At 37.5% G+C, this 21,393-nt stretch overlaps 1 protein-coding gene across 4 annotated transcripts in view; it reads right to left on the reverse strand.

The window, feature by feature from the left end:
- TARBP1 (TAR (HIV-1) RNA binding protein 1) overlaps positions 1-21,393 on the reverse strand; it is an 89,098-nt gene that overhangs the window by 34,814 nt on the left and 32,891 nt on the right. For 3 of the 4 annotated variants that reach the window (XR_008998850.1, XM_036919252.2, XM_036919249.2), the window contains exons 12-20: positions 21,033-21,205; positions 11,395-11,492; positions 7,640-7,801; positions 5,449-5,636; positions 4,759-5,017; positions 4,468-4,656; positions 2,934-3,124; positions 2,682-2,753; positions 1,219-1,339 (exon numbers count right to left, since the gene is read on the reverse strand). Coding sequence is in view for 3 of the 4 variants with exons in the window: in XM_036919252.2 (XP_036775147.2) it covers positions 1,219-1,339; positions 2,682-2,753; positions 2,934-3,124; positions 4,468-4,656; positions 4,759-5,017; positions 5,449-5,636; positions 7,640-7,801; positions 11,395-11,492; positions 21,033-21,205 (1,453 nt within the window). In the remaining variant the exon portion in view is untranslated. The remainder of the gene's footprint in view (positions 1-1,218; positions 1,340-2,681; positions 2,754-2,933; positions 3,125-4,467; positions 4,657-4,758; positions 5,018-5,448; positions 5,637-7,639; positions 7,802-11,394; positions 11,493-21,032; positions 21,206-21,393) is intronic. The other variant, XM_036919253.2, reaches the window with a different exon arrangement.

Raw genomic sequence — 21,393 nt, forward strand, 5'->3', positions numbered from 1 at the left:
CTGGTCTCTCCATTTTTGTCATTTTCTCCTCCCACTGGATCATTTCCTTCAGCTGACAGACAAGCTCTATCTCCCTTCTTTAAAAGCCCTTTAACCCATCCCTCCAGACACCACCCCATCTATTCCTTCTCTTTCAGAGCAAATCCTCAAGAAAGCCTACACTCACTGTTTCCACGTGCTCAACACCAGTTTCTCTCGGCCCCTTCCATTTAGGTTTTCATTCTCACCATACCCCTTGCAGAATCTAATGGCCCCCCACAGCCTCATTTCCTCCACCCTTCCAGAGAGCATCTTCCTCATCTGGCTTCCAGACTCCACCCTCTCCTGGTACTCTCCTCCCTTACTGACAAGTCTCCCAGAGTTCAGCCCCATCACCTATGAGAAAAGCCCTCTTTTCTAATAGCTATCTGCTCCTCCCTGTTCAGCCTACTTCTCTTCAGAGCACCCTATATTTTATGCTGCACATCAGTGCACATTATACTACAGACCTGTGTTCTGATGGGTATCCTGCACCTTTAAATTCTTCTCATCCTCCAGGAAATTTGTAAAACACTATTTCCCCTGAGACATCTCCCTGACTCCAACAGTGCAAAGGAGGGAATTTTTACGTAAAACATACTTTCTAGGTTTTATATAACTAAAGCTGGCTGCTACCTTCAGAAAACAAATGCCCGATGAACAGCACTATTTCAGTGCAGATGACTTCAATGGTTCTATGTCATCAGTTATAACCCAGTGTCCAAATCAGAGGTCAGAAAGCAGACCAAGCACCTATTCATCTTGGCTTCAAGGTCAGAAGTGAGCAGTATATTTGACTTTACCACTTTCTTCTCTCCAGATTTACTAACCCAGTGTTCAGAAAAAAATCAGTTCTTCACATTATGCCATTTTCTAAATTTTTACTTTTTTATTGTATTTCTTATATAAAAGAATGTATGGATGTATCATTCTAAACATAACTGTTTTTGACTAGTAGTGGAAAATACACAGAGTGAAGTTTAGATGGTATAGGGAAAATATTACTGTTCATGAAACCAAACTTTTGAGTTGAGCAATCACTAACCAAGATTTAACTAAAAATATGGAACACAGACCTCATGTTTTTTTCCTGATAAAAAATATTTGCAAATACATATTGTGTCAATAGAGCAAATGTTGGATTTTGACCTAACTATACAAAAACAAAGATACTTTAAAAGTAAAATAAGGCATATTTACTTTCTCTAATAGCTTGATTGCAAGATCTTCCATAAACAACTTATGAGACATATTTGAGCCATCTAATAAACACAGGAACTTGACAGCACAAATTCTTACATAATGGTCCTCTCTTTTGGTTCTAAAATATATAAAATGATAGACTACGTTAACACATTTTCAAAACAGAAAAACACACTCAACAGTAGTTTCAAAATAGAAACAACTTCCATCATTTTCTGAAATTAAGTCACTGCATACTCAAACTAGCAGAAGATAACAAATGAATATACCAAAAGAAGAGCCTGTGCAGAAGTCTGGGTGACCACAAATACACCCAGACTTCTGGGAAAACAATGTACACACTACTGATCCTTGGTCAGCAGTATCTTAACTATAGACAAAACAGATAAGAGCTCATGAAACTATTCCTGGAAGACCATGGAAAACTCTTTGCTCAGGGGAAAGAGTGCGTAAAATGCCTCAATGGCTCATCTTCACTGTGTACCAACAAAAGCACTCTTTCCAAGCAAAGGAGAGACCCAGGAGCACCTTGTGCTCTAAGCTCCCAGCATCTTCAGTATCTAAGTGGGGAAAGATAAACAGAGAAAAATTGTTAAGTATTGCCAAAGCTCATTTTAACTGTTCTAATGTCAATAAATCTCATTTTAATTTAACAAAACTTCTGACTAGTAGAAATCTAGTATTTTGGAGCCATAGACATCAACTTTATTTGCTACACTAAACCAGCCAAAAGACAAAAAACCAATTGAAACAAGTAACAATGAAAAATGTGTTTACTTAATGAAGAGTGGCAGATGATTTAAAACATAGCAATCACTCTCAGAGTAGTAACACATGGGGAGAACTATACACAATTATCGTTTGTTGTTCTAAACTCTAAAATCACAGTGAAGAATAATAACACTATTTTATTATCTTCTTCATAAATATCTATAAACACAAATTGTTCAAAATTATGTGAAAAAGGTAAAACTAAAAAAAGCTATTTGACAATCTCCAAAAAAATTAATTCAGAGGTTAGATTAAAAGTCTTAACCCAGATATCAAAACTCTAGTGCCTGTCCCAAGAGTAATTTTATTTTTGTATGTAGCATGTTGACTTATGAAATGGTTAATGCTGGCAGAAAAAAATAATTAAGATGTGTGTGCTGATGATCACCTCTCCACCTGAAAACAGAAGAGGGATATGGATTTTATGCTCTCCACAGTTATTTCCTTCTTTATGCTGGACTTTGCACTAAAAATGTTTTTTAAGTTTATCAAATTTTAGTAAATAGTGACAAATTTGAAGAAAACATATTAGCAAGGGAATATAATTTCTTTTGAAGAAATTACACTTTCGAAGTCTCATTATCTTAGATTATCACTAGTAAACTTAAATTTAACAAATATAGAATATCTCTCATATGATATTAAATTTTAAATATTTCCATCAAGAATGGAAAGTCTCCCATACTTACTTTTCAATAACAACATTTGCTGCACAATCACGTCCAAGATTTTCTATGAAGGTCTGTACATCCTGAATGAGTCTTTCCATTAAAAAAAAAAATTGACCAAGAACAACAGGTTTTAGATAGAAAAATTAAGCCCCAAATTTAAAATTAATACATTATATTCTTCTAATTGAAAGCCTCAAAATAAAGATACAATTCTACCCAAATAGGTACTTAAAATAAGCTATGACAGGTTGAAATAATGGCATCCTTTACCTTTGGTCACGCCTAAACACAGTTCCAAATATACAAGCCTCAAGGACAAGTTCGCTATAATTTTTAGCACTTGATAAAGATCCTTGGGACACATTTGAAGTGCAAACTATCCAAGATTTGCAGCAATAACTTATCAGTGTATTGAAGACTCCAGTTTTTATAGCAGACATTTCAATTATCTTGTACATAATCTGGAATAAAATACAACAGTCATTTTATCCCTTGACCAGTTTAGTTTAAAAAAAATCAGTGTTGCTTTACTTGAATGGCTTCAATTATTTCTACATAACCATTGATAGAGTGTAAAAAATTTGTAATTCTCCATTAGAATTTCACAAGATGATCAATAATCACAGAGTGCTAATTTTTCATTCCTAAAGAGTAAAAATAAATAAAATTATACTAATGGTGATATTTACCCAGAACTCTCCCAGAGACACAACTGCCCAAGGGAACAGAATGAGAGGGAGAAAAAACACCTCTCCTTTTACATTTTCAGTATTCTTTGTATTTTGCCAGTGGCTTCCCTTTCCCCGAGGCAGCAAAGACCACGGTCTCTAAATGTGTACTGTCTGGCAGGAAAGGCCTGCATGAGGCAGTGCGGAAACAGCAGGGTAACAAAAGGACATTGTGTTTTCCTCTTTGGATTAGGAGGTATATGTAATTCCTAGGCAGGATGTTACTCCATCACACCATGTTTTCCCTTCTACATATGAGTGGTTATAAACACAAACCCTCCAGAAACCAAAAAGACCTTTTCATGAAGTTATATTCAGAGAAATATTTGTCTATTCAGGAAAAGCAACAGCATAAATGCAATGAAAAATGGTGCCTGTTTGCCTTCAGTATCCAGGACAAATCAAGGAATGGTTGTGGAGTGAAGTGCAGAGGATATATCTCATCTGGAAAGACCAGCTCCTACTCAAGGCCAGGACACTGCTGTCATGTAGGAATGACTGGCATCTCCTGGTCACCTGGTTTTCCAAGATTCCAACAGAAGGGGAAATACAGATTTTCATGCAAGTTTCCAAATTCTTGAAAGCAACTAATTTTCATTGTAAACATTATATGAACCAAATAAAATACATTTGTGAGGCAGATATGGTTCATGGGTTACCATTTTGCAGCTACTCTTTTACAACTAATAGATTTTCTTGTTCTTTACTCATGACATTGAAACAGGTTCAAAATAATTACCAACTGAATGAATAAATAACAACCAATCTAATATGTAGTTTACAAATACAACTCTCTATTTAGAAAGAAAATAAAAGCTACCTCCTTTTATCTAAAGTAGTCAATTTAATAGAAACAGAAAGTAGAATGATGGATACCAAGGGATCAGGGGAGGGAGAAGCAAAGGGGAGGGAAGTGTTTAATGCATACAGAGTTCTGGTTCCCAAGATATGAAAGTTATGGAGATCTATTAGAACAATGTGAATATACTTAACAATATCAAATTGTACTCTTAAAAGTAGTTAAGATGGTAAATTTTATGTTTTATGTTTTTTTACCCCAATTTTAAAAAAGTTACCTCTTTTATTTTGAAATATGCCTGGCCCTTGATTTTTGCAGCAATGGTAAGAACTTTGGTATCAAAAACAAACTGGACAAAAGCTTTTAAATTAGACCAGAATATCAGCTGAGTGTTGCTTAAAGAAGATAGAATTTTCCAAGCCATGTCAAAAGCTTCTATGCAGAGTGATTCACAGGAAGTCAGAAGCTGATAGGCAGAAAAAAAGAAACACATAATTATCACTTAATTTCAGAAACTCATTTCTGTTCCTGTAATTATTCTTTAAAATCATGTCTCACAATATCTTACCTTGGGAACCAAAATTTTCATGCAATGGAACACAGGCAAAACTTGATCAGAAGGAAGGATTGTGAGGGCCTCTAGTGCAGACTGCAGTGTCCTCATTGGCATGTGAACAGCAGGTAGAATGGGTTCCAGAATTTCACCCTCTGAGGTTGGTATAAGGGTGTGATATTTTTTCAACAGGAAAGATAGGCAGACCCACTGATCATGAATATATTGTGCAACTATTTTCCCCCATCCTTGGGAAGATGATTCTTCAAACAAACTGAAACAAAAAATAAAGTCACCTCTCCTTGCTTCCTTAAGCCTGTCTCAGTTTCTTTTCCATGCAGTACACTATCCTTACAAAGGGAGAAATTAAATACTCCTTATTAAATATCCTGTCCATCAAAAACAAGGAAATCATATAAACCTCAATTTTCTAACTACCTTGAAAGTAGGCATTTTCACACACTTTAACTAATTCACTGAAAACTAAATGTTGAAAAGTAAGTGGGTTTCCAGCAATAGAGATAAATAATGTGATAATACACTGTCATCCTGAATGAAGTCTCATCTCTAAATTTCCAAAACTCTAGAAGTAAAGTTGGGCAATCACTAATTATGTCAATGACTGAAACAAAAATGGATCTTTAAACATTAGCAGAAAGATACCTTTCTTGTATATGCTGCATTCCAAGGGGTGAACATACATACCTGCTTGGCTCCTCCATGTGGGGCTTCTGCAGCGTCTGATTGAGCTGGAGAGAGGAGAGGAACCTTTCTGTGGGCCCAGCATCTGGGGAGTCCAGCTGTAGCTCTGGCTTCTGGTCAATGGCCTTGCACACCATGGCCAAAGCAGCCATACTCATGACTCTCTGAATTTGTCTACCAAGTGTCGGCTCCTGAGCAGGAAACAGAACAATCTTTCATTTCACATAAGCAAACTTTACTCGGGAAGGGCCTTAGTTCCCAGCCTGTGAATTAGTACTTCCCAACCTTTTTTTACTCACATCACGCCAGATATGACATTCCTAGGGTGAGTCTTATTTTAACTGCTTGGCTGAAGGATGTTAGAAAAAAAGGTTCCAGACATTTATATAAATAACTCCTGCAATCAGCAATGTGCTGCTTTTAGAAAGGTGACACAGCAGAGCAGGTGAGAGTGAGACTCATGAACCACATGGCCTAGGTCTGAATCCTGGCTCTGCACTTCCTGCCAGTCCGACTGTAGGTCCACAGTTCACCTTAGTTTTTGCGTCTGTAAAATGGGGACAGTAATTGAATCTACTTCACAGGGTTGTTGCGACCACTAAATAAATGGGTTATTTCACGTGAAGCACTTGGAACCCTTCATGTAGGAGCACACAGGAAGAAGACCAAGAGAGGCCACCTTCATAATTCTGAGAGAAAAATCAATAATCGCTAACCAAAAAGCCATGGGCACGGTGCAGGCAAGAACCTAGACCTAGAATCCAGCTCAGTGGAAGAGCAGAGCAGTTCCCCCAAACATTGCCAACCAGTAACACCTGCCAGAAAGGAACATCCTACTACTTACTGCATGCCTTCCCTCATCCCCAATAAATCAAGCACCTCTACAGATAAGTTTTACATAACAACATTACCAACATAGGAAATAAAATTTAGTGTTACTTTTGAGCCAATATAGTTCCTGTTCATTTTAGTGTAGTTTATTGGATTACTAAAGAAAGCAAGCCAATCTTTGAGAATTACTGTGGTATGGTTCATCATTTTGGTCCATATCACAATGTCCTGTCCTAATGCAAACATACAGATGTGTACTAGCCAGGATGTTGAAATATTAATCAGTCCTCTTAGCATTTCCGCTTAGGACAGTTCTTGAAAACTACTTTAAGAATTATATTATTAAAGCAATCAAGTGGTTTCTTTGTTTTAATTAGCAGCCCAGACTAGACCATAATTCAGCTCAACTTTATTAAACACTTAATTGCTAAACGAAAACAGCTAACTAACACTTATTGAGGACTTTCTAGGTAGCAGGCTCTGTTCTAAAGGGTTAACACGTATACACTTGCTTTAGTTCTCACAATAACCCTTTAACCCTCATTTTGCAGGTGTGGTAAATGAGGCATAGTAATTTCCCCAAGGTCACACAACCTGCACATATAAAGCCAGGATTCAACCCAGGAACGCAAACCAAAGCCGTGCTCACAGTCACTGCACCTCATCGCATCACATTTAAGAGATGCCTCCAGGTATTAAGTCTAGTGGAGAAGATGTATGCACATAAAGTATTCCCAAAACAAGGAAGATGGAGACAAACACTGTAGTGGAGGTGGAATGAACAGTAGACAAATGAAGGAAGGAATGAGGTGCTGATCCCAGAAAAGGCTGGAAGAAAGTGTGAGTAGAATCGGGTCAAAGGATGCACCTAGTGCCAAGCAAAGTGGAGGGTGGGCCTTCTCAGGAAGGGCAGACAGGATGAAAGCCTAGAGGGAGAGGTACAGGGCACTGGCTTGAGATCTGGGAAGCCCTACAAGGTGGCCTAGAGGGGGCAGCAAGGGGAACACTGTGGAAGGAAGAGGACAGGCAGTGGACCACTGGGCAGAAAGCCAAGTATGGAGGGCTCTGGATGCCAGATGGGTGAATGTGGACACATTAGAGTCTCTTACTGGTGCACAGACAGGACTTGGTGCAGATCCACTATCTGTATCTAAGTAACGTTAAGACTGAAGCTACCACACCTATTATATACCTAACATTATGACAGGAGTCCCAATCTCCATCAGATATTATGAACACAGGACTAATTTCAAAACTAAATTTCAGCAGATGCTTGTTATGATATCAAATATTTTAGGATAATCAAATAGTATTCCATGTATGCCTTATTCAACATAACTACAAGCCTTGAATCAAAGATTACCTGTCCACTGTCCATCTCCTGAAGATGCTGAATGGATGCATTTTTCAAAGGAGAAATAACTCTCCAAATGGGGTTACCTCTTTTCCACCCAATCTTCAAATGGAGATTTATAAGCTCAGTTAATACCATCAGGTATAAATGGCAACGATCTAGATCTGAAACCTAAGACAAAAAATTAACAAGTAGTGTCCATAATTTTCACAAAATTACCAGAGCTCAGACAGAAATAAATTTATTTAAAAGTACAAAACTAAGACATTAATGAGAGAAAAGGTCATTTCCTCCAGGAAGCCTTCCATAATGCCCCCTGCAGAGCTACGGCCATTCTTCTCTGTGCTTACACAGTGACTCTGCATTTGACACAATTCACTCACCTGGCTCCCCACTTTATTTATGAGACCCTGGAAGGCAGAAACTATGTTCTACCAATTCTTGCATACCGGGGTTAACAGGGCATAAATAGTAACAGTTACCACTTCCCTTGGTTCAGGCAGGTTACAATACTCCATTCTCACAGGAAGACCCACTTTCCCAAGAAGACTATCAGGGAGGTTAAACAACTCACCCAGCATCTCAGAGCTAGTAAGTGGGAGGGACAGAACTAAATGCAGGTCTTTTTGACTCTACAAGTTAGGCATAGAGGTACACTCCATTTCTACCACTCACCAGCTCTGTGACTGGCAGAAGGTGACCTAATCTCTTCTGGCCTCAGATCCTTATCCATAAAAGGAAAAAGGTAATATCTACCCATCACAAGGTTTTTCAAAGAACTAAATGAGAGAAAGTATGCCAGACGGACTGGCACTGAGTGGTGGCCTTAATTATTATTACTGTCCCAAGTACTATATCTCAGAGACCTTCTAGGATACACAGGAAGCACATAATTCATCCACTTAATCAGTTTCTATGTCAGGCACTTTGTCAAGTCTTACGACACAGTGTAGACAGAAGGTGACAGTGCAGGACCTGGTGAGACTGAAAATAATGGGTTAGAGTGAGCCTCAAGTTTTGGGCTTGAGAAGCTAGTTGGATGGTGGTATAGTCACCAAGAAGGGGACTTAGGGGGAGCCCCCTGTAAGAATGATAAGGGTTTTAGTTCTGAACAGCACAAGTGTCAGAAATGCAACTTGAGGTGCCAAATGGCAATTGGCTAAAAGGGTTAAGCTCAGAAGAGCAGCATGAGATGCAGACCTCCGGGAAGGGTTGCTGCCATAACCAACACTGTGGACGCAGATGACATCTCAGGCACAGAGGAGAGGCTGAGCAAGGAGGGGCCAGGCCACGCTGGACAAAGCTCCAACTTTCAAGGCTGCAGAGTTGAGAATGGGCATTCAAAGGAAAAGTGGGAGTAATGGCCAGAGAGCGGGGAGATGCCAGAAGATGATGCTGTAGATGCTAAGGACTAGTGGCCAGCAGTGCCCAGTGGGGCAAGGAGCCAAGGAACATGGTTTGAAAAGTATCGGCTAGATTTATGGCAAAGGAGTTATTGACAGTTTTAGAGACAGTCACATCCGTGCCATGAGGACCAGGTTGGAATGGGGTGCAGGAGTGTGTATGGCTAAGCTTAGAAGGTGGAGGAAGTGGGGTGCTGAAGGGACCAGAGTAGAGAGGGTTAAGATGAGGGAGTCTTAAAGCTTTTCAATGCTCATGAAAGGAACCCAAGAGAAAAGGAAAGGCTGAACATAACAGGGGGAGAGAGAGAGCGGATAATGAACAGTGTAAATGCCTTGAACAAATGGAAGAGGATGAAATCCAGACTGCCTGTTCTAGTAAACAGGAGGCAAGATGTGAGTGAGCGTGGAGACATCTGACAGTCTGAATGGAGGTGAGTGAATCCCACTGGCTGCCTCTCCTCTGCACAGTGAGGTGGGCGGCATGCTGGAGCCAGCATGCACTCCAAGAGTCTCAGCTCATCTCTCCGACTCAGTGGCCTCCTTGGTAGCTTGAAATCAGCCATGGAAATGGAAAATCAGGGCTTTTTTCCCCACTAAGAGCCAGTTGTTAACATTAAACATCCCGCCACTGAGGGGAGGAAAGGCAGGGAAAGAGACTTTTAATCAACTCTGAGCTACCAAACAAATGTACTAAGCTGGGAATTCTAATACCTTTTTAAGCCAGTTTTTAAAAAATGATTTTAAACTATCATATGCTGAGTTTATTTTTTTTAATACTTGCATGTGAAAGACTAAACCTGTCCCTTTTGAAAGCTATTTTTGGCTTCAAATTCCAACCAAACTAAAACATCCATGTTATATAAGGCCAGTTGATTATACTTCTTTTGTGTCTGAAAATTTCCATAATAAAAAGGTAAAATAATACTGATGATAATGTGATACTAGAGCAGAATAAACAAAAAAGTTACTTCTTTACTAAGTGCTTTCCTGGAAATTTAGGGGTAGCAAAAAAATTTTGGGATAACAATTGCTTATGTAAGAAGAAAGCTAGCATCCCCCACTCAGAGGGTTTATTCCTTTGTATGTCCTTGCCTTCATTTTAACATCTCAAAATACAGTATAAAACTTGTCTTTTTACATTTTCACACCTGCTTACTAGCCTATCAAACAATACCTGCTTCAGTAGGTGTTCTAATAAGGCTTGTTAAAGTAAGTATATTTTCTCACTTTATTAACAATCTAATGGTTCTAACTGCTTCAATATTTGTCCCTAAGAAATTTTAACTGAAAAAAAAAAGTTAAGAATAGGCATTTCTATAAGAATTGGACTGATTAGGCCACCACCACTAACTTGGAAGCATCTTTTGCCATGTATGACCATGCTTCACATACAGTTCGTTCTCCTGTGCCCAGGCCAGAGCCTCCAGTTTGCTTTTCTCTTACTCTCATGGCAGCAGCTGTTGAGTAATTTTGGGTGGAGGTGCAGAGGAGGTGAGGAGAAAGTGCTCTTGTTCAGTGCTTTGGTTCCTACAATAGGAACCTAATCATCTGAGCTGCTGTGTCCTGTTGACCTTTTTACTATCACAGGTAACTGAAAGAAAACACACTGGACAGGAATCCTTAGAACCAGCTCAAAAGTAGATTCTTTTCAGTAAATATTTCTTGTCAAGATGTCTGGGATTACACTTTTGTTGAGGGACGACAGTGGAAATAATTAAAAGAATGCTGACGAAATTGAAACATTTGGTTATGGAATTGTGTGTTGCGTTAGAAGGTTTCTGTTTGTGAAATGTATTAAAAATAAAATTTCAGAAATTAACATAGTACAGAAAATTATTGGAGAAAGGGGGAAAACTGTTAATTTTTTTTTTCAGATGTCCTAGAAAGAACAAATTATGCGGAGAGCAGAGACAGCTACATCCTTACCTCAGACCTACTGTTCCCACCTCTAATTGCATTTCAGAACCACAGAGCTTTAAAAATATGTATGTATGGGTACTGTCTCAAACCTGCCAAATCCCAATCTCTGGATACTGGGACCAAATATACATCAACTATGCAATGTACTTCAAATAAGTTAAACTGTTTGAAACTCTAATCCCTGGGAAGTAGATTACCTCCAAGTTGCAGATGAGGAAACTGAGGCTCAGAAAAGCTACATACTTTCCCAAGATCATAGTTACTGCACAGACATAACCAGAACTAGGAGACTCCAAAGCTTACATTTTCTCTACTTCATAAGGCCGCTTCTCAAGAAACTATCACATTAAACTAATTTTTCTTTTCAATACAATGCCTGCCAATTAGTAATCATTCAAATATTGATGAAAAGAATAAGAAGCTACTCCCATAAACACTTACACTATTTAGTTCATCCACAGTAAGTCTTCTGAGAATAAATTCACAAATGCTCTCTGTAGTAGACATGAAAAAGTTCTGAAGAAGAGTCAACACCTCATCTGTATGGGAAAAAAATGTGCAACTGAAATGACAGAACTAAGTTATTTGGTACAAAATACATCAGATATTCTTGTGTAAGTACAACTATGTTAAGCATATGGGTGAATTATGTACTAAAAATAAATTAAGATCATATTGTAGTCATTAATACCATGGGGACATGTGCAATTAATCTTAAAAATCATTTGGGAATTTCAGTTCTGGATAAGATGAAACAGCGACGTACCACCTTCTCTCACTGAATGCAGCTATACAGCTGGGACAGAGTATCTGAAGCAGCTGTTTGAAGACTCTGACAGGTAGAAAGTGGAAGATGGATTCAGAAAGAAGAGACGTGGAAGAGCAGTGAGTCAGCTCCGGTCCTGCAGACTGGAACCCATGCAGGAACAGTCAACAAAGTGGGGGGCAGAATAGGCCCTGACTTTCTTGTAAGAGAATAAGAAAGAAGAACCCCAGAGAAGCAGACGATGAGGACTTAGGAGATTCTAAAGAAAAATAGCCCAGGAAAGTGGCTTATGAACTGCTGGGCTAACTCCAAGCTGCTATGCCATCTAATCAACACCAACCACTTTCAGAGCTGAACTAACAGAAAGACAACTGCCTGGGTCCCAGACTGGCCAATGGTGGAATGCACGTGGCCAGACAAAACTGCAAAGGATTTGAACACAAAACTGATAGTGGAGCCAAAGCCCATGGGAGCTGTAACATCAGGAATTAAGGCCCAAACTGAATCAGGCTGTCTGTCTGCTAAACAAAAATATCAACATTTTCCACAGGCTTTAAACAACATCCAGAGTCTTATAACATAACATTCAAAATATCTAGGATACAATTCAAAAGAACTGGGCATATGGAGCATCAGGAAATTCCTATCTCACATGGGAAAAGACAATCTACAGATGACAACACAGAGATGATAATGTTAGAACAATCTGACAAAGCACTCCTATAAAAATGCTTCCAAAAAATCAAACACACTCTCAAAACAAATGGAAAATAGAAAATCTGCACAAAGAAACAGAAGATACACCAAAAATTCATGATTGAAAAATACAATAACTGAAAGTTTAAAAACTCACTGGATAGGATCAGCAACAGAAAGGAGATGTGAGAGAAAACTCAGTGAACTTAAAAACAGGTCAATAAAATCTGCAATCAGACACAGTAAAACCAAGCTGCTGAAAACTATAAACAATGAACAATCTCAGAAGCAGAGAAACACAACATATTACTTAGGCAAAGAGCAATTTAAGTTACTTCAGAGTTCTAATGGGAAACCATGGAGGACAGAAGCAAGTGGAGCATTTTAAAAGTGCTGAAAGAGAAGCTCAAACCAGAATTCTATAACCATCAAAAATATCCTTCAGAAGGTGAAATAGACACTCTCTGATAAAGGAAAACTAAGAGAATTCATTGCCAATAAACCTGCTTTGAAAGAAATGCTAGATGTTTTTTAAACAAAAGGCTTATACTGTCACAGAAAAACATGGAGCATCAGGGATCAAAGAATTAGGCAGGGAAACTGCAAATATCTAGGAAATATTCTTGGAAGTAGAAATACGCTCTTCTTCACTGGAGTTCTTTAACATTTATTTGATGTTTGAAAGCAAAAATTAAACTATTGGTGGAGTTTTCAACAAATGCAAATACAAGACAATTATAACAGATGAGGGATGGAGGTCATGGGATCTGTAAAGTGGGATATTTTCAAGGGACCTATAAGGGGGTATAGCTTCCACATTCATTTCAAGTGGCAGAATATTAATTCTAAACAGACTGTAAAAAGTTAAGTACACACATCATAATCCCTAGGGCAATCACAAAAAACTTGGAATATCTTGTAAAAAAACACAACAGATAAAATGGAATATGAAATGGTGTTTAAAAAAATGCCATGAACTCTATTATAATTGACATTTATAAGATACACGATTCAACAATGCAGAATGTTAAACAGTCACAAACATAGACCATACCCTAGATCATGAAACAGACCTTAATGAATTTTTAAAAATTGAAATTGTACAAAGTATTCTCCCTGAGTAAAAGAGAATTAAATTAAAAAGCAATAACCACAGAGAGAGAATAGTAAAATCTCCAAATACATTTCTAAATAATTCATGGGTTAGTTCAAGAAAAGTTAGAAAATATTTTGAACTGAAAATACAATATACCAAAATTTGTAGGATGCAGGTAAAGCAATTAAACTTAAGAAAACTTCCAGCATTAGATGTCATTTTAAAAAAGATCTAAAATCAATAATCTGAGTTTCCATCTTAACTTTTTAAAAAAGGCAAATAGACCAAAAGCAAGTAGAAAGAAGAAAATAAAAAACAGAAATCAATAAAATTGAAAGAAAAATCAGTGAAACCAAAAGCTTCTTTGAAAAGGCAAATAAAATTGATAAATCAGTAGCCAGTCTCTAAGAGGTAAACACACACAAGTCAATCACATTTCTGTAGACTAGCAATGCACAACTGAAAACCAAAATTTTAAATCAAAGACAGCCTAAATAAATCGAGAGACATACTACATTTGTGGACTTAAAAGTCTCAGTTATAATAAAGAAGGCACTTTTCCACAAACTGACCTATAGATTTAATCTAATTCCAGTCAAACTTCCAGCCGAATTTTTCAAGTACCAACAGATGATTATAAAGTTTATAATGGAAATGGAAAGGCAAAGGAACTAACTAGAATAGCTGGAAATATTTTTGACAAAGAATAAATTGAAAGAACCACACCACATATTTAAAGACTGTAAATCTAAACTAACCAAAACAATGTGATACTGGCAAAGGGGTAAACACAGAGATCTACAGGTGACCACAGAGTCCAGAAATAGATACACACAAACACGGCCAACTAATTACTTTTAAACAACTTTACTGAGACATAATTCACATAACACAATTCACCTGTTAAAAGTGTACAATTGGTGTCTAGTGTAGTCACAGATACGTGTAACCATCACCATAGTCAATTTTAATTTTCATCACCACAAAGAGAAACCCCTACCCTTTAGCCATCACCCTAGTCTACTTTCTGTCTCTATAGATTCGCCTATTCTGAACATTTCGTGTAAATGTTATAAATTTACATGCGGTCTTCTTTCACTTAATGTTCTCAGAGTTCATCCATGTTGTGGCATTGTTGGTACTTCATTCCTTTTTATGGTCAGTTATGGAAATACTACATGCTGTTTATCCATGCATCTACCCATCTATTTTGGATTATTTCCACCATGGCCAATTAATTTTTGACAAAAATACAAACAGTTCAACAAATAAGCCTGGAGCCACTGAATATCCCCAGGCCAAGAGATGAACCTCAACCTAAACCTTAAGAACCTAACTCAAAGAAAAAAGAAAATCTTATGTTACTTGGGGTTAAGACAAAGATTTCTTTTTTTTTTAATTTTTTTAATTTTGATATCATTAATGTACAATTACTTGAACAACATTATGGTTACTAGACTCCCCCCATTATCAAGTCCCCCCCACATACCCCATTACAGTCATTGTCCATCAGCGTAGTAAGATGCTATAGAATCATTACTTGTCTTCTCTGTATATACTGCCTGGCAAAGGTTTCTTAAACATAAAACCTAAGGCACAATCCATAACACAAAATAAAAATAAATAAACTGGACTTCATCAAAATGAAAACTTTTGCTTTAAAAGACACTTAAGAGACTGAAAAGGCAAGCTACAGACTGGGAGAAAATATTTGTAAATCACATATCCAAAGGACTTGTATTTAGAATATATAATGAACTCTCATTATATACATTTCATACAAGATTAGAAAACAATTTAAAAATAGGCAAAAGATTTGAATGCTGCAAAATGCTGTACCTATCACTCTTAGAGATATTCATTTTTTAAAAAGATTACATACGCATTAAAAATTACAGCATTAATTTAGAATTTTTCTTATTTTCTGTTATAAAGGACACAATACTATACAGCCTCTGAAGTCTCACGAGTCACTGGTTGGGTCAAGAAGCCACCAGTATATGGTTGGAAAGTAAAGCTTTTTACTAAAAAAGTAAGAACTATAACCAATGAGTATGGTACAAACAGAATACTCTTCTTTTTCATATTCTCTGCCTTTTCTTTCTCCTATCCATATTCAAATCTCAAAGCTCTATCAACAGTATAAAGAAATATTTTCTGCAGATACATTCAAATCCATTAGTTTATAATAAAGTTAATTTGAGATTACAAGGAAAGCTTAGGGACAGATAACAAAATGAAATGAAGAAGTAAATGCTCTTAGGGTTTCCAGTATCATCATCACTGCCACGGTGCTTCCTGCCAATGAGCACAACACAGAAGAACCCCTCATGCACTAGAACTCCCAGTCACTGCCACACGTCCATGTTTGACAGCCCATCACAATAGACAAACTGGGTGTAACGGTTCAACCAGAGTAGTGTTTACGGTTTCGTTTCTTACTTAGTGTGCCTCATACAATTGACAGTGGTAACCCGAATCCTAATGTCAGGACTAGAATTGGTCAAAAAGTCATCGTAGTCAAAATCACAATGAGATACCACTTCACACCCATTAGGATGGCTACTATCAAAAATAGTAAAAAGAACAACAAGCATTGGTGAGGATGAGGACAAACTGAAACCTTGTGTTCTTCTGAATGGAATGTAAAATGGTGCAGCTGCTATGGAGGTTTCTCAAAATATTAAACATAGAATTACCACATGATGCAGCAATTACATTTCTGAGTATATATATATATATATATATATATATATATATATATATATATATAGCAAAAGAACTGAAAGCAGGGACTTGAACAGGCATTTGTGCACCAATGTTCAGAGCAGCATTCTTCAGAGCCAGAAAGTGGAAACAACCCAAATGTCCATCAACAGATGAATGGATAAACAAAATAGGGCATATGCATACAATAGAGTTATTACTGCACCTAGAAAGGAATGAAATTCTGCTACATGCTACAACCTGGATGAACCATGAAGACATTACATTAAATGAAATAAGCTCAAGGTAAGAGAACAAATATTGTATGATTCCACTTATGAGGTACTTAAAATAGTCAAATTCACAAAGACAGAAAGTATAACAATAGTTGCCCAGAGCTGTTGGGAAGGGAGATGAGCAGTTACTGTCTAAAAGGGACACAGTTCCTATTTGGTGTGATGAACAAGTTCTGGAGATAGACGGTGGTGATGGTCACACAACACCGGGACTGCTTAATGCCACTGACTGCACACTTACAAATGGCTACAGTGTAAATTTTATGTTACGTATTTTCTTTTTAATTAAGGTATCACTGATATACAATCTTATGAAGGTTTCACATGAGCAACATTGTGGTTTCAACCTTCACCCATATTATCAAATTCCCCCCAACCCCATTTGTTATGTATTTTTTAACCACAATTCTTTTACAAAAGGCTACCTCAAGAAGAAAAGTTCAAATAGACACAGAGATTGATCAAGGCCAGAAAATAAAAGCAACCCGGGAAAAAAGACTCGGCAAAGAGGATCATATCCACTATAGGGACCAGTTCAGCAAGTAGGACACAATTCAGCAAGTGTTATATTTAAGGCCAGTTACTTTGGCCCACATAAACCAATGTAACTAAAAGGAGAGCTATAATGTAACCAAAAATGTATTTCCTTAAATATAAAAATAAAGACTCAAGGCTCAAGTTATTTCGAATTTTTAAAAAAATAACCACTGAAACATCACTTTGCATTCTTCCTTTATGTATATATGGATGCACCAAAGTAGGATCAGAATCCCTGACTCTGGTGTGATTACAGTCTAACTTTATATATATATATATGTATCACAAACTCAAGGAAAACACACAGCCATGCTCTCACTCTAACTTCATGATCACTAGCTTCAAGTGCACCTGAGGGCTTCACAGCAAGCCTACACTGCCCTAGTCCATTTACTAATGCCTTCCCAGACAAATACACTTCCTCCACCATTCTGTTTCCTCTTTCACTAAGAAAATAGGATCAATTACGAAAGAATTTCTGCAACCTCCTACACCCACCCTCTAATTGCATCACCTCCCTATCGCATTCCCATCTAAGACCAGCCCCTCCACTTGTTCCAAGATCCCATGCACTTTGACCTCCTTAGATACCAGTAAGCAAATATCCTATTTACATCTTCAAATTTTCCCTCTGCTGAATCATTTCCATCAGCACATGTAAATTTTATGTTATTTTCTTTTTAATTAAGGTGTCACTGATATACAATCTTATGAACATTACAACATTATTATTTTCTCCATCTTAAGGCAATAAAACTTCTCTTATTCTACCAGCAACTGCCCCATTTCTCTGATCCCCTATACACAAAACCCCTTGAAAGAGCTCTCCATACTCAACATCGCTATTCCTCTCCATGAGCTGCCCCCACCACCGCCCCAAAACTGCATCTGTCATGGTCACTCATGTTGCCAAAACCAACAGTCACTTCCCAGTCCTTATTTTAGTTTATCAGCAGCATGTGATGCAGTTACCACTCTTTCCTTCTGTAAATATGCTCTTCATTGGCTTCCAGGATATCACCTTCTCCTGGTTTTTCTCTTCTCTTACAAATTCCTCGTAAGTATCCTTTGCTACTTCCGCTTCATCTCCCCAACCTCTAGACACTGGTTCTCCCTACGGTACTTGGACCTCTCTCCATCTCTCTTGCTCTCCTTGGTGTTCTCATTCAGTCTCATGGCTTTAATTATCTCCTAGATGCTAATGACTCCCAGATTTCTAACTAACTGGTAGTTCTCCCTCAACTCAAGTCTCAAAGTCAAATGTTAACTCAACAACTCCACTAGGTAGCTAAATGGTATCTCATACTCAAACCACCTGAAACCAACAGAGGGAGCTTTTAAAACAGAAATTGTATCCTATCACTCCTCAGCTCAAAACCCTCTAATGAGAGCTATACCGTTAAAATGGCCTACAAAATCCTACACACAATTACCACTGCCCCTACTCATCTCCTATTATTCTTCACCTCACTGCATCCTATCCCCACTCCCTCAAACAGCGGGCTCTTACACTGGGCCTCTTCACTTACCATACCTTCCTGAACGACCTCCCCTGCATCTGTGGGGGTCTCCCTCCCTCAAGTCTTTGCCTAAATGTGGCCTTCACAGTGAGGCCTTCCCTGACTGACCAACCTAAAGAAAGCTGCAACCTTCAACTTCTACCCCAGGCACTCCCTGCCCCACTTTCCCTGCCTTGTTTTTCCCCATTACACATGTCAAGCTTTCATGTATTTTATCCGGTTACTGCTTATTATCTCTCTCCCCATCCCACTCTAGTCCCCACAACAGAAAGCAATCGCAACAAGGGGATTTTTTCATGGCTGTATCCTAGTGCTCAAAACAGTGCTTGGCATATGCAGATGATCAATACATATCTGCTGAATTAATTCCCCAACATCAGATCAAATGTTTTCTGGTCTCCCCCCATTAAGCTCTAAACATCTTTGAAACCTAAGTATCAGCACAGTAATTGCCACATACTAAATGGTGGGGAGAACATCTAACCATACACCCTCCACACAGATATCCTTCCTCTTGCTTCTTTTTGGCCCATGTGTCAAGGCTTCAGGTTCAAAAGAAAAAAAAAAGGAGGACAAAGGGAAACCACAGTAGTTTGTAATCTCTCAAAGACATAAAACACAGAATGTTGAAGATATGTGATTGGTATATGGGGACTTATTATGGTATTTTTATCTTTAAAGATTTTGATAATGAAACATCAAAAATTAAATTTAAGAAATTTTAAGAAACAATAAGTCAAAGTTGCCCGAAACAGCAGTATACAGTTAGACCTCAATCTCATCCACTGATAGTAAGTATACCTAGATATTTCTGACTTTAACCCTTTATTTGTACATTGACCCTGGTACTGATAAAATTCTAGATTCTTTACTCATTTATAAAATGGAAATGCCTATTTCCTTCTTCCCTCATTAAAAAAATCTTTTCAGGGATAAGATCTATTAACAGTAATTAAACTTGATATGGCTTACCAGTCATATGGAAGTTAACAAGATTAAGTAGGTATTTCTTTGCCTCTTACTTGGTAACATAAAAAATTCATGAAAAGCAACACAAACTCTTACATTCTGCAAGTAAGAACAAAAAGTATGTACACACTAGTTGGAAAAACAATTTTTCATTATCGTATAACGCTTAGTATGCACATATACAAGAATCACTACCTATCCTGGTAAGACTCACACACAGGCCCAGAAGACATGCAGACACATGTTCATGGAAGCACTTTACATCATACGATGGAAGATTACACAACAGGAGAAATGATGAATTACAAGAAAGGACATGGTTGAATCTTAGATACGTGGCAAGTAAACAAGAGTTACAGAAGACTTCTTATAGTAAAGTAACATTTCTATAAAGCTCTGAAGCAAGAAAACTAGATAGTGTATTGCTGAGGAATATCAATATATGTGGTAAAACCATTTTTAAAGTGCATGGAAGATAAAGTCAAATAATGAGGAAAAAAGAAGGGGTTTGAGGTGTAATAGGTAAATTTCTTTTTAGGTTGGGTACTGAGTTTATGAGTGTTTATTCTGTATCATAACTTACATATAACCATCATTCTTGTGTTATCAAATATCATGGAAATTTTACAAATGGCATCTATGACCCAGTCCTGCACTTGAAAGCACTAAGTCCAGTAAAAACAGTCAAGACATAGCAAATGAACCCAAATTTATGCCCTTAACAAAAATATTATAAAAAGTTACTGTTTTGTGTACAGTATTTGGTTTTGCTACCACTATGAAAAACATCAGAACTGGAAAAATAGCTTTAATATTTCACAAGCATATGTAAAATTAAAAATCTCACCAATGCTATCCTCTGGTTTAACCTAATTTTTAAACACCAAATTTCTAAAACTCCATATGACATTGGTCAAAAAGGATTGGGAATCAAGGCTTACTCTCCAATATTCTCAACTCTAATGTCCACGAGCTTTCCACTACTCTTTTACATATACCTTAGTTTAAGGAGAGGAGAGCAGGCTTGGTGCTTCTATCTACTACCACAATACTTTATGTATGAAGTATTTTCTACTTAAAAGGTGCTCAGAGATTAATGTATTTAAAAACAAGTAATTATAAAATTACTGCCATTCTCATGCTTCAGCTTACTTTCTGACACATCTAGCATAATGGCAATTAGAATTGGATCTGCTTAAACACATATGAAATAGCAATCCTTTTTGATGGTCTGGAAATCAACAAGTGAGCATTAATTTAAAAATTAAATAAAAGCAAATGAAATCATATTATAAAATCAAAAGCAACTAGCAGATGTAAACACTAGAATGTCAGCTCCACCAGGGCAGGTTTGCTCCTTCACCAGCACCAAGAGATACTCAATAAATATTTGCTGATTGCATGAAATCATCCTTTTAAGAGATCAGAAATTTCCTCTCATTCTAAATACCAATATACCAAGTGAGACACCAACAGAAACTATTTATCCTTACCATCTTGGGTACTGAAACCTTTCAACAAGCAAGTGTGCAACAACTTCAGCAGCAACTGGAGGCATCTGTCAGTTTTCAGCAAGGGCATGTAGGCATTTGTACCAAACTTCATAAGAGCATCCAGGAGAGGATCTAAGAATATCCTTAACACATTCTGTGTTCTCCACTTTTCACTAGGTATTAAAAGACATGCCCAAATCAGGCACTTCAAAAGCAGAAATTATTTTCCATCTATAATCTGTGAAGTTGGTTACCTAATGGACTCAATTAAACAAAATAGCTCTTATGGATGATCCAAACACATCACACCTATGGGGACTCTCAGTGACCGGTCAAGTCTGTGCCTTCTCAGTGAGTGTAG

The sequence above is a fragment of the Manis pentadactyla genome, chromosome 8 (genome assembly GCF_030020395.1).
Source record: "Manis pentadactyla isolate mManPen7 chromosome 8, mManPen7.hap1, whole genome shotgun sequence".
NCBI lineage: Eukaryota > Metazoa > Chordata > Mammalia > Pholidota > Manidae > Manis > Manis pentadactyla.